The sequence below is a fragment of the Camarhynchus parvulus genome, chromosome 2, assembly GCF_901933205.1.
Source record: "Camarhynchus parvulus chromosome 2, STF_HiC, whole genome shotgun sequence".
NCBI lineage: Eukaryota > Metazoa > Chordata > Aves > Passeriformes > Thraupidae > Camarhynchus > Camarhynchus parvulus.
Window position 1 is genome coordinate 92,322,407 of NC_044572.1, and position 13,725 is coordinate 92,336,131.

The 13,725-nt window shown below is 41.9% G+C and overlaps 1 protein-coding gene across 4 annotated transcripts; it reads right to left on the minus strand.

Moving 5' to 3' along the window:
• Nucleotides 1–188: 188 nt before the first annotated feature.
• On the minus strand, nucleotides 189–6,233 carry GMNN (geminin DNA replication inhibitor). Of its 4 annotated transcripts, none has more exons than XM_030971863.1 (7): nucleotides 6,151–6,233; nucleotides 5,510–5,574; nucleotides 3,752–3,850; nucleotides 3,287–3,416; nucleotides 2,530–2,612; nucleotides 2,339–2,449; nucleotides 189–773 (listed from the first exon to the last, which is right to left on the minus strand). In XM_030971863.1, exons 2-7 carry the CDS (start codon nucleotides 5,564–5,566, stop codon nucleotides 570–572), a joined length of 684 nt encoding a protein of 227 aa, XP_030827723.1. In that variant the 5' UTR covers nucleotides 5,567–5,574; nucleotides 6,151–6,233; the 3' UTR covers nucleotides 189–569. The 4 variants fall into 4 exon arrangements, with proteins under 4 accessions (XP_030827723.1, XP_030827719.1, XP_030827721.1 ...); XM_030971859.1 differs by having other exon boundaries at nucleotides 3,287–3,419; XM_030971861.1 differs by lacking the exon at nucleotides 6,151–6,233 and adding an exon at nucleotides 5,936–5,957 and having other exon boundaries at nucleotides 3,287–3,419.
• Nucleotides 6,234–13,725: the final 7,492 nt, after the last annotated feature.

The following is a 13,725-nucleotide window of genomic DNA, read 5'->3' on the forward strand; positions in this document are numbered from 1 at the left end:
CTGAAAATCATAAATCTAACTGACCTTTAGATTTTGACTCTCATTACCCAGGAAGATTCTCTGAAACCTCACCAACAGCACACAAATATTTGCTTTTCCTCCCTCTATCCACAAAAACCCCCAATTTTGCTCTCCAGAATTCTGCAAATCTAATCAGAACTAAAAACTGCCCAGGCATTCTCCCCAAAAACTTGAAAGCTTCCATCTACAGGAGTCATAATTGATTTGAACCAAGGATTAACCATTCCCCTGTCAATTAAGACACTATTTTGGTAATGCAAAGATTTATTTATCAATTTTCATGCATCATGTCAGACCAACTGATAAGAAAGATATTTACACAACAGTTGAAATACACAGTATTTGCATTTCCTACAAGCAACTACATGCAGCCTGTAGTACATTTTCCATGCAGTATTCAGATACTCCTCCCACTGCTACATAATTCCAGTTAAAAATACCAACATCTGTAATGTTCCCACAAGAGTTTCTGTACCTGAGGTTCAGTATATCCTTTCAAGAGGAAGTCTGCAATTAAAAGCCACATACATAAGCCTATTTAAAGGTTGTCATTCCAGTTGCAAATAGCTTGCTTCCTTTGAAGGAAGATCTGATCTGTTCTCCCTTAAACCAGAAAATACTTGTGATGGCTCTTCTTCAGATGGGCTGTCTGCCTCATCTCCACAGTTGTGCTCTTCATTTTCCTGTCTGGATTCCTCTAGAGCCAGACTCTCCAGTGTCTCAAGATTGTCAGGTGCTTGCCCAGTTAGCCTCTACAAAGAAACAGAAGACAGCAAATTTAATAATTTCCTACTTAATAACTATGAAATAGTGAAAGAAGACTCTGCATATGAAATTAAGCAACCTAATTCCCTTCATTTGGAGGTTGTTGATATAATCAAAACACTCCTCAGCTACAAAAATCTTAAGGTACAAGTTAAACTCAAATTACTACCTCTTAACTTGCAAACCACATTTGCTTGTTCAGGTTTTCTTAGGTTTTTCAGTAGGACAGGTTTCATCTCATGCAATCCAAAACATGGGAAACTGGTTCCCAAGTTACTATTTAATATAGTACCCTATAGGTTTAATTTCTGTACAACCAATTTACTCCATTTTTAGATAGAGATGATGAAGCTACATTAAGTCGAGATGAGCTTTAAGATCCAGCAGTCTCTTGCACTTGATCAACCTAGAAGTTCCTCACCTAACCTAAGGAAGATAAACAGGACTGTAAAGAGGCTGGTTTTGAAGCTTCTGGTTGTTTGATGAATTCCACAAGGCTCGCTTAAGTCTCAGAAGTGAGCAGCTTACAACTAATAAGCAATCCTAACTTTTGAGAAACTGTAGGGAAGTTTCCAACTATTAGTTCAAGTCCTCAAGTAAGGTAATTTCTGCCAGTGGTTTTATCACTAACAAGCAGTAGTCCCCAAACACCAAAAAAAATCAAGTGTAGCAAAACAGTCTTTCAAGGCTGATCTAAATAACTGCACTAACTGAAAAGTAACTTGATGAAATTTAATTCTTGATGACACAAGTTACTTGCAATGATATTGCATTTTGTTTCCACCTCTCAGTCTAGTCATCACAGTATTTGCCAGGCACCCAGCTTCATATCCCAGCTTAATGAGAGCTTAATTCCTGCAAAAACAACCTGAAAGCCACAACATCAAGGTTCCACACCTATTGACATATTTATCACAGCTTCAGAGCCTCTTACAAACAATCCTCCTGCTGAAGGAGCCATGGAATTAGTGACAACTACTCACCCCAAGGAACTCTCAGAGGGAGCCATTAGGAAATCTGAGTTCATGAGCCCTAGAGACTTTGTGCACAGCCCTTTTTGGGCAGTGAAACTGGCACTGTGCCTTGACAAGGAAAACTTGACCTTAAAGAGAATGGCGCTCCCTCTCACTGCTCTACTTTGTGACTCTGTTTCAAGTTCAGTTTCTCAAAGGACACAGCCAGTACCAACCTATTAAGCACATGAATTTAAGTAATCCCCAAAAAAGTGAAAAATCAATTCTTCCGCCTCTTATCACAATCTCCAACATGCAAATCCTAATTCTGTTAGGAGAGTAGGTTGAATTCCTCCTTCTGAAAACATCCATCTTAGTATTCTCACTACTCCTAGGTTCTAAGATGGGAAAAATTCATCCCCTAGAAGGAGCTTTTTGACTCTAGAATTAGAGTTATCCTGCAGTAAACAGGTCAGAGAGCAATTTAAAATGAAAAGTCATGTGAGCACATATAACAGAAGTCATGATTCATTATAAATACTTTGGCTGGTTTCTCATTGGTTTGTTCCACAACATTAACTGAAAATTCCTTTGAGTACCTCAATCACACTGGTCATACAATGCACATGCTCAGCAAGAGACATCAGCTCTTCATTTTCTTCTTTTAGGCGGGCAATTTCACCATCCTTCTGCTCGATTTCCTTGTGCAACTGAGTTCAAATAAAAAAATATTAGAAGAGGAAGACAATAGCCAGGTAACCTTAGCAGTTAGGTATCTCTGAGTAGCTACCTTTTCATTTTCTTGAAGCACTTCATACAGAGCCTTCCTCCTTTCTTCAGCCACTTCTTTCCAATACTGAGATGAAGGATCTCCTGAATTTAAGAGGCTACATTTAGTCTGTGGTAAGACTGACTTCTTAAGAGCACTTTAAGATATCTAACTTGTATACAAGTGTTCTATGAGCTGTGACGCTAAAAATCCACTCCATATAGTGTTTTCAAAGATTCGTTGTAGAACTACAACTAGTGACACAAGCTTACAGGAAACAGGTCCTACACTGCATTAATGGCTGTACAGTGCCTTCAGGAAGGTGCCTCAAGCATGGCAGCAGGCTCTGCAAGATGGCCACATTTGCAAATGCCGCTCTGAATGTGCACTTTGTGGAAGGCAGAAGTGTTACTTCCAAGTCACTGTCCACACTGATTCTAAGAAACTGCACAAACAACACGCTGCGGCAGAACAGGCTTTCATTTCGACCTAATTATTAGTCACTGGAAAACTTACAGCCCAGCCAAAATAACAAACTACAAGACTCCTTAACAATGCTGCACACAATGCTTCTCAGCTTCTGGTTATCACAAACTCGTTCTTAAACACTAGACATCTATATTTAATATAGAGGATAAGTACCATCAACTCTTCCTAGACATCATGAAAAACTCAAAAAGCCCTTATCTAAATGACAAAGGAAATATGTTTCAAGTAGTACTCCAACTGCAGCATAGCATTCAAAGTGCAAGAAAACATTTCAGGAATTACCACATACCTTTCATCATGAGATCTTCAGCTTGAATGACATCATTCTCATTCTCTTGCTCCTTGTCCACAGACACCTCAGCTTTATAAGCCTTTGAGGCAAATTTGTTATTCCAGAGCTTCCTTCTGACTGAAGATTTCTTCTGCATAAAACATGGGCAGGTTTAAGTTTAGAGGAACATCTCAGCCTACACAAAAATACAAACTTCTGAGCCTGCACACTCATGACTGCAAGGCTCCAAGTACTGCTTTCTTCACATTATAATTCTAGTTTAAACATCTTCCTTAATACCCAAAGAAATCAGAAATTGCTAGGTTTTAATATTGTTTATTACTAGAACAATAGTAAGCTTGTGTCACTCTGGCTAGCACATTATATTTTTTTCAAATATATTAGTTTTCAGTTAACAGCTCAAAAGCATTTCACTCTGACTAGAAGTAATTCCGTATTTACAAATTATCTTTCAGTTTATACCTCATTATGCCTGCCAACCAGGTTACCAGCTGCTGAAGGCTGGATCATTTTAAGAGTCGGTCTTCGGGCAGCACTGCATGTGCTATCTGTGAGGTACTTCTGAAAAGATAAAAATGAGTCAGACAGCAGCCACTTTTCTTTACATCAACTGAAAATTAGGAGTCCATCATGCTTCCATTAAGGTAACATAATTCATCTTTTCAAGACAAAAAAACCACGACACCGTAGTCTATATTAAGGCTTTTGTAAGGAAGCGGATCTAATTACTTCTACCAGAGATGGATCTTAATCACATGAAGCTATGATGAATCCCTGCCTCTTAGGAAACATTTACCTTTCATAAAAGAACTTCAGCAGAAATACTCTGATTAGATTTCAAGGCCAGTGACTTTAGCTGGACCTCTCAAACTCGGGTTTGAGAAGCAGCAGTCTCAGACCCTTGGGGACATGGACAAAAGTGATTGCAGTTGCAAGATTAGGTGGTAAAGGCACATTAGGCAGCAGCTGCTTTTGTAACCAGTGAACATCAAACACTGTTCATTTGAATAGATGTGTTACTTTGATTATCCATTAAAACGGATCAAAAGTTTCCTTGCTCCGATCCAGAGAGGCTATTGTTTTGTCGAACCAGTATGTTTATCACCCTTGCTATCATGCATAAATGCCTCTTTCCTGCATCAAAGCTTTCTGACTGGGTTGGTTACACTGCCACCATGGGACAGCAAACAATGGCAGACAACCAAGCAAGAGCGGCCAGGATACAATGCCACACCAGCGTGAGAAAGTCACCGATTCACACCGTACTTCATAGGACAAGAGCTCGCATTTCCCACGGTAGTTTCTGCCACCAATTATCCTACTGTTCCACTAAAGGACAAACATTAACTGCTGTGGGAACAAGAATCACACCGTGTGTCAGACACTGCTTGCTGTTACTTAGGATTAGAGTTAGGTACACTCTGCCAAGAAATTATTGGCCAATACTCAAGTTAACCCACTGAAAGTGCAAAAAGCCACACCGAGCAATTCATACCCTAGAGACACTATGGGACAAGAGTGCCATAAATCAGACCTATCAATTAGCAATTTTCATTAATTCCTAAAGCTTCCATTCCAGTCACTATGCCTCATCATACAAGAACTACTAGTCTCTATTTTATGCACTTTTGCACCATTCTGATTAGGGCCTACATTAAAAGATTTACCAAGAAAAGTTACTAAGGTTTGTTCCTAATCAGTTAACTCTTAAAAACCTAAATTATTCAAGCACTTCCACCAATTCCAAGGCAACTATTATTCACAAAGGTGACTTTAGAAAGTGAATTGCCTGCTTGAATACTTCAATTAAAACACATCCAACACAAGCCAGAACTCTTCAGAAGTTCCCACCCATAAAGAACAGCCTACAAAACCTACCCTACAACCCCTAAGCACAAGCCAGACAGATTCAGTAAGCAAAAGGCACATAGTCAGGACAAACAAACCAAACCAACCCTGAAAAATTAAATAGAGAGACAGTAAGCTCAGTGTCAAAGTAAAAAGGACTTGCTGAGCAAAAGGAAAAAAAGTAGTCATAAGCAGATAGACCCAAGCAGGACAGCATGTTCCCAAGCCACAATGTCTGCCAGGAAGTTACTCAAGCCAAATGGACATAAGCCAGGTGGAAGCACATTGCAACAGATGCCTTTATATTCCTTCACTGGACAGAGAAGCTTGTGTCACAGAGAGGTACTAGCTTCAAGGCTTTAAAGCCTATACCTGCAAAGATCCTGAGGACTTTTCTGTGGTCAGTTTCTGTTTCATTTTGGAATTCATGAGATCAACTGCAATAGAAAAACACTAAAATTAATACAGCATCCCTCTACTCCTGAAGTTCGGGAAATACTAGAGAACATTACCATTTCGGATTATCGGCCTTCACGGCTGCCTTAAGCAGTCAGCCATGCACGGCGTGGTCAGTGGGCCCCTCCCGAGGCTGCACCGAGACACGAGCGGCGGGAATGCAGCGGCCCGCAGGGCTGGTGGGGCTGTCCCAGGCGCACACCCACATGGAATGGCTGTAAGGAACGGGGCGCTCACCCACACCATCTCCCCAGCCCTGCTCCCTACAGGAGCTCGCAGGGCTGGTGGGGCTGTCCCAGGCGCACACCCACATGGAATGGCTGTAAGGAACGGGGCACTCACCCACACCATCTCCCCGGCTCCCGCCAGGCGCTCGCAGGGCCCCTCCCTCCCCGCGCGCCGCCGCGGCCAATGGGGAAGAGCGAGGCAGGAGCCCGCCAACACGCAAACGCGGTCACGGAACCTTGCGGCCCCAACCCGCCGTCGGTGGCAGCGGCTCAGCCGAGACGGAGAGCAGCCCCTTCCCGCCCCTCTCCCGGGCCCGAGGCCCCGCTCACCGGCGGCCGCTCCCGCACAGACCCCGCAGCGCGCGCTCGCACACCCAGCCACCTTCTCGCGCCCGGCGCGCGGCTATAAGGAGCGCGCCGGCGGTCACGTGACGCGTGGGCCCTCTCCGAGCCAATGGCGGGTCGCGCACCCCCCGCCCCGCGCGCCGCGGCCGGCGCTGAGGGGGTGCGCGCTGCTCTGCGTTGTCCTTCGGGCTTTTGTTCATTTCTGGCTTTTTTTTTTTTTTTTTCTTTTTGTTTTACTTATAAAGGAGTTGTGCCAGATCAGATTTAATCACGTCTCCGCTTATTCTCATCACTCCTGCCTAAACACGGTACAACCTGCAAAACCGGGGGAGAAAATTAGCAGTGTTAAGCCACAATAACTGCTACATAACACTAATTTTGCACGACTACAGCTCTTATTAATTATGCCTCAGACATGCTGTTAAATTTGTTAGAAGCCACTTGACAATTATATTCTTGCAAATATTTGCACATTTATCTTTTATTTATACTAATGGTATCTTCTGCTGACTTGTGAATAAACAGTTTGTCGAGTTACAATCAAGGTCTCACAGAACAGCTCTCAACATTTTTCCCAGGCAATATGATGGAGCTATTAGAAATTAGGATAATTACAGAGAGAAGCATTTCTTCAGCCTGCCATTCTGTCGGTCTCCTGTTTGGAAATAAATTCTATGGCACTTATGAGAATGTTTTAAGTAGAATGTCACGGTCCAATGAAGGCAAGAAAGGCAGAACATAAAAAAAGATGCATTAGGAAATCTTTAAACAAGGATAAGGAAATAAAGCTAATCTCTCTTGTTCAGTGTCTCATTGACCCATTTAAATTTTCATTGTCCACAATATCCTTTGGCAAGTACCTCTAGAGATCAAATAGTCTTTGGTCTGAACAACACTATCTTTTTTTTTTTTTTCTTTGAACCTAATTCCAATACTGTCACTTGATGCCCCCAGTCCTTGTGCTGGAAGGGACAACAAACACCCTGCCCTCATCTAGGCCACTGTTACACAGACTGCTCTGCAGTTCTCTCTCCCAGGCCTACTTAGCCATCCCTGACATGAAAGCTGTTCCGTCTTCCGGCTCTTTTGTGAACTGTATGGCATTTGATTTGCCACTGCTGAACACTGGGCTGGCATTTCGGTGGAAAAATCTGCCATAACTCTGAGATCTTATTCTTGAGTGATGGTCAGTTCAAAGTTTTTCATTCAATGTGTGAAATTAGGATATTTTTTCTTAGGCATATTCTTTGATGTTTATCTGCATTGAATTTCATTGCTGTATTTGCCTATCACTCAAAACCATAATGTCCTTCTGCAGTTTTTCAGTCACATCCCTTCTTGTTATTTTGAATAACACAGTATCATAAGCAAGATGTCACCTCAGTAAACTTTGTCTTCTATACAGCAAATGAAAATAACACATGCAGAAACGTCATCTAAAATAACATTGTTCTGTTACAGTACTGAAAAAAAAAGTTAATGCTCTTAGGTTAGTTTAATTCTTGATTCTGGAAGAAAATTTGAAATTTCCAGGTTTCAAAACACCAGCAGGTACACGTAACTGGTTATATATGCACACAAATCCTACCAGCATTGAATGTCTTTTCAGAAAAATCTCAATACAGGTAGTGCCTACATGAGCACAATATAAAAAATTCCTATTTTTACATTTGATGTTTTCTTATACAAAAATTTTAAAATCCAATAAAAACTATACTAAACATTTAAATTAGATGCATGCATCAATTTCTATCATAAATCATACTTAAGAGGCACTGTGTGCATTTTATAGCTGCAATATATAAATTGTATGTCTTGTAAATACTATGTTTTAAAATCAAACTTTCTCAGACATTACCTTTTCAAAATTCATGTTTAATTCATAAAAAATTTTAAGGTGGATTTACAGTTCAGAAGTGGAATAACTGCTTTTGGAGAGGTTGGTAATTGGAAGGGTCCAAGGTAATGGGAGATGGTTCTGATGTGAGTCTTGTTTGTTTTTCCTTTTAATTTGTTCCTTGCTGGAGGCATACAATCTGGAGGTTTATTACAAAGGTGCCACTCCTTCAATTTATCCAGCTGAGGAACGTGTCCTCTTACGAACCACCATGTCCCAGAGTTCAGTCTCTTCAGTTCAAAAGGTTTGTAAAGAACCCCATCACCATCTCAGAAAGAACACTGAGAGTTTATTATTAGAAGCTTATTCATAGCACTAATTGTGGGAAACCAGTATAATGATATAAAAACCTCACCAAAAAAAACTAAAAAAAAAGCATCCAGGTTATTTTACTGTAATAATTCTCCTTTTGTAGCCAAAGTTCCAAAGTTTTAATTTAAACAGGGATTAGGGCATTTTTACATGCAAAAATCTGTCAACCCAATGCTAGCAGAACACATTTTTCTTCAGACTGAGTGCAGTATAATGCATTTCAGCTTGTTTGTTTCATAAAAAAAATAAAACCCTCTGTCATGAATACTTATGACTATTTGCACTTCAAGTGAGCCTAAGCAAACACACCAAGGTTTCCCATAGAACTCAGCCAATTTGTTAGATTATTCATGGCAGTACAGAATGTGTACTTTTTAGAGCTTTTGTATTCCATTGCTGTTGATAAATGTTATCAGTTTTTACAGCAAATGACGACTTGGAGGACTTCATGTGCCTGAGAACGTGGGAATAGGTGGGTCTCCAGCAGCTTGGGAGTCGTGTATTGCTGACATGCCAGTGTGTGGAAACTTCTTAAGCATTGCAGAGGGAGAGTCTGGACTTGGCTATCTGAATGAAGTGCTGCCAAGGACGAATTTGTATTTGACAGTCACACCGTACCTTTTGTCAAGGCCCTTTCTGTACTCTGCAGATAATAATCTAGCTCTGGGCTGCCTAAGGACTCTTTATTTCCGCCTGCCACATTAAGTACAGGTAAACCTCACTGTGATTTTTAAAAATTTTGTGTACTATGTTATTACATAAATATCATGAAAGAGCTCCTATTTGTTCGTGTTTACTGTAAAAAACAACTGTAAGTGTTTGGGACGCAGAGCACACCCTGGGAGAGGGCCGGGCAATGTCTCACCGCAGTCCTGCCCTGGCCGCAGCCCTGCAAAGGGCTCGGGAAGGAAGCCCCGAGGCCGCCTTTGGAATCCCTGACCCAGTTAAGACCTGTGGCTCTCGGGGTCCCTCGCTGATTTTCCCTTGGCCCTCCTGTCCGATATTTATTTCAGGGATGACAGTAGGTGGCAGCGTGGCATCACGCTTCCCCTCCCTCCGCCTCTGGTTTCTCCGTCGTGCTTCGTGTGTTACCGACAAGAAATGCAGTTTGTCTTCCCTGGGTTAATCGGCATGGAAGGCTGCATGCTAATGAAACTCGTGGATTATGTACGCGGCACAATCCAGGTATAATTCATAAAGCCGACTGGGTTTCGGTGATGGCCACTGTTAATAATTAGATCTCTCCAGAGAGTACACAGATTTCATGTCTTAGAACAAAAGATTGTCCTGTGAACCGTGATCCTGAGTTCCTCAGAGGTGAAAAGTTAAAAGAAAAATCTGCATCTCACCTGGTTATTTTTTTTTCCTAGTTGAGCACTGTGTGAACCACTAAGACATCCTTTAAAACACTGTTAGGTCCTAACTCACAGCTTCAAAAAAAAAACAATTATAAAAGTGCTTTAAGATTTAAAAATTGAACATGCTCTATAAAAGCTACAAATTAATAATAAGCTAAAGCTGCTGTTGACTGCAAGTATTTAGAATATTATTTACAGACTGAACAAATAAAACAAGTTTTTTCAAATTTTACACTTATTCTTGCAAGCATCTGCTGATTTAAACACAAAACCTACATTATTTAAGACCAGAACCTCACATGCCCAAGAACTTATGTCCCATTTTATGACCACAGCCCCCTGAAACTAGAAGGTGGGACATAAGCAAGTGCCAAATGAAGCTTAATATTGTAGCAACAGCTGTGCAGTGGTGTGCTGGTTTTGGCAGGGGTAGAGTTAATTTTCTTCTGTCCACTGCTGTCCATCACAAGAAGAAGTAGACAGTGGTGACAACCCAAGTCATTCTATGATTCTGTGATTCTAACTGGGTCCAGAATACAATATAAGGAATGTTGTACACATTAAACACTGACATTTCTCTGCACAAAAGCATTCCTCTTATGCCTTAGACACTGTTTTCTCTGAATGTAGAAACGCGTGAATCAGTATGTTCTGAAGTATATGAAAGAGTTTTAATTACCACCTAATTTGTCTTGTTTGAATTTACAAAGAATACGAATTTATTTTTGTCTGATGCATAAATATTTGGCACTGAATTAATCATAGTTCTGTTTTTGAAGCAAGTAGCTTCAGGGCTGATTCTACTTCTAACATACAGTACAGTATGTATGGAATGTACAGAAGAAAGATAACAGAATCCATCTAATCTCTTCCTAAATATGTCTATAACATACATATCAATTTCTGAAAATTTATTAAAAACTAATTATTAACATGAAATTATTGATTTTTAAAGTAAGTAATCATTAAGCTGGAAACTAAGAGCAGAGGCATTAGAGTACAGTCTTGCCCATATGCTTATGAGTAAATATGTAATTTTGAAAACAGGAATTAGACTCTGAAATTACAGAAATTTTAGGAAAAAGAAACCCAAAACAACAAGGTGTATCTGTAAAGTTATCAATGGTTTTTAATTTACAGAAAAAGCACAAGTTATTGTGCAAAGGAGTGCTTGGTTTCACTGAAAATAGTGAGGATGTAACATGGTGACTAGAAAATACCAGGTTTTCAGAGAAGCATAGCCAGCAACCAGATATTTTAAACTTTCAAACTTTTTCAACCAGATATTTTAAACTTTTGCTTCTCAAAATTCCATGACTCACTTTCTCTCCCAAGGGATACATTTTTGAGACAAGTGGAATACATGACTACCTTCACACGGGCCATTTCTCATGCCGCTGGATTCTGTATTTCTGCAGGATGGCAGCCCTGATGCTGCAATCCCAGTCCTCAGAGGGGTCTGTGTGCACCTGACTCCTCCAAGGGTACAGGACTGCAGCTTTGTGCTGGTGTACACAGTCCTTCTCACTCAGGGGGAAAGCATCAAGGACACCAGCTGATTTGTCTCTGCTGTGCTAACCAAGCAGAGGCTGACCCACTCTGCTGGCTGTTTTACTCAGCCTGGATTTATTGTGCACAAGAAACACTATTTTTGCTGTGTTAATGGGATTTAAGCCTAAAAAAAGAGAACTATTACTGCATATAATGCCACAACCTACTTGTCAGGTTTGTTTTGTTTAACATGCACATTCCTTTCTTCTCAGTGATAAGCCTTACATTGTTTTAAATTAGATTTGAAGAGAGGTAGTCTGTCATTTGATCGAGTTTTATAATTGCAAAATACACACCCAGCTTCCAGGGCCACAAGCTTCTTTTATAAATGATGCAACATTGCATAACCAGTATGAAGCATAACGATAATATGCAATTATGTAGTCAAGAGAATTATGGATCAATAGCATACAAGTATTTATTTTGCTAAGTCTTAACTCTCCCTTCATTAAGAGATTTTACTTTTTGACATATGTTTTAACTAAGATGATGAGATTTTTCTACCCTATAAGCTTCTTCATGATGGAGAAACAGAAGCACAACTATATAAAAGTAGGACAAGACTCAGCCAGTACTCATGAATTTAATAGTGCAAAATTTCTGCATGTAAATGTATAATAAACATACTTGGGTTGGTTAATTGACTCATTTGCGTAAATGTTGTCAGGGTACCCTTACTAGACAATGAGCAAAAGGGGAAAAAAATCTTCTCTGAGCTTGCTAAAGAAAGGAAGTTGTCTGTATAAGGAGGAGCAGCAGTCTTTACAGAAGGAACCTGGAGTGATTCCAGCTCCCCATCCCTTTGTGAAAGGATTTGAGCAGCCTGAGTTTGCAGAAGACAGGTGGTGGCTGCTTAACACCTAATACTTTGTACTTGATCTCCCTTTTCCTTTACACACAGACACACGCATCTATATATGTATATTTCATATAAGTATATATATTCCTCTCCTCATAGCTCTACTATAAAGCCCTCCAGAAGTGCTCTTATACCAGCACTACATTTGACAAAATTTTTTGGGTGCATCCCTCAGCCTGGGGCTGGGCAGCTGCCCGATCCCTTGTGACTGCATCCCTACACTCAAAAGGGCAGCTGGAGTCCCTGGGCTGGAAGAAAACGCCTTCCTTTCCCCTCTGCAGGTGGGCAAGGCGCCAGATCCCTCCCCCCGGGCCCTCTGTGCCGGGGCAATCCCCTCGTCAGGCGCTGCCGAGCTCTCGCTGTGCTGGCACAAAGAGGGTCACAGGCCAAGCGTGAGTCATGCCTTAAAATAGCAGCGGGCGCAAGACTGCAGCACAAAATGTCGCACAGGGCAGCGTGGAAAACAAAACTGGACCGAATGGCTGGAAGAGCTGTTATCTAAACGCTGCTCTCCTTAAGGACAGACTGATGTTGAGAGTTAAAAAACTCATGTCAGTCCGAAATAGCCACAGAAGTGCGGAGCTAATGTAATCGTCCTATTTACCTGCCTTGCTTTTTACCACCAAATAAAGGGTTATTTTCCATCGGCATTGCCCATTAGGACTGAACAGCAACCTCCAAGTAGGTAAAAATTATCTGCTTCTGCTCTGTTCTTGTTCAAACAACAGAGGAATGTTCTAGGCAATGCCCGTGTCAGGGAAGGCAAGAGGACTGTTCGCATCGGAGGGTCTTGATAACACCCGGGGAAGATAACGAGGTCCAAAGGCTGAACACAGCTCCTGCCTATAAGACAGGCAGGAGTGACATGTCCGAGGGAAAGTATGTAGAGGAAAGGTGTGCTAAAGAAAAAGAACTAATTTGAAGGCCAGGAGAGAACAAGGGAATCGGCAGGGACAAGTAAGAGACCAGGGGACCAAACACTGAAAAGTGGAATTACTGGAGAGTGCCACTGGCATGCTGCATGGGCTTTGAAACACGATCAAGTGAGAGAGACGGTGCCCGCACTTGTCTTCTGCCTGTAATCTCCGTAACATCGCCGCTGTTCCGCAGAGCCACAGGAGCCGGCTTACAGGGAAAGGTGGGAGCGCTGCGCTCACCAGCCCGGCAGTCCGGGCCGTGCTGAGGCACACACCAGCCGCTCAGCACCCCTCGGCTCCCGGCACTGCGAACCTGCGCTGCCGGCGCCTCGGGAGCAGCCCCGGGCCGGGCATGTCGGACAGCGAGGAGGTTTCCCTGACACGAAGGGATGGGCCAGCGAACTACCGGGCCCGGTGCTGGGATGGCGATTGCGATTCCCCCTACTCGCCCAGGGCCTTCCCACAGGGAGAGCGCCCAACAGCAGGCTGTGTCCTCGCTTGGCGTCCATTGCTTCCATGCCATTCCTCCTTCCTTCCAGAGAACGGGAAAGGAAGGGGGGAATTAGCCTGTCCTTGTAGTGCAGAAATAAAACCGCTTACTTCTCTCCAAGGATTAGGTTTGTGTTTCTGGAACAGCAATTACTTATTTATCAAACTTAGCCAGCC

Coding starts and splice junctions, on each gene's coding strand:
- GMNN (XM_030971859.1), bottom strand. CDS start 5,566: ATGAATTCCAAAATGAAACAGAAACTGACCACAGAAAAGTCCTCAGGA. Junction 2,613..3,286: donor TGAAGATCTCATGATGAAAG/GTATGTGGTAAT, acceptor TCTTAAATTCAG/GAGATCCTTCATCTCAGTAT. Junction 774..2,338: donor GTATGACCAGTGTGATTGAG/GTACTCAAAGGA, acceptor GTTTCTTTGTAG/AGGCTAACTGGGCAAGCACC.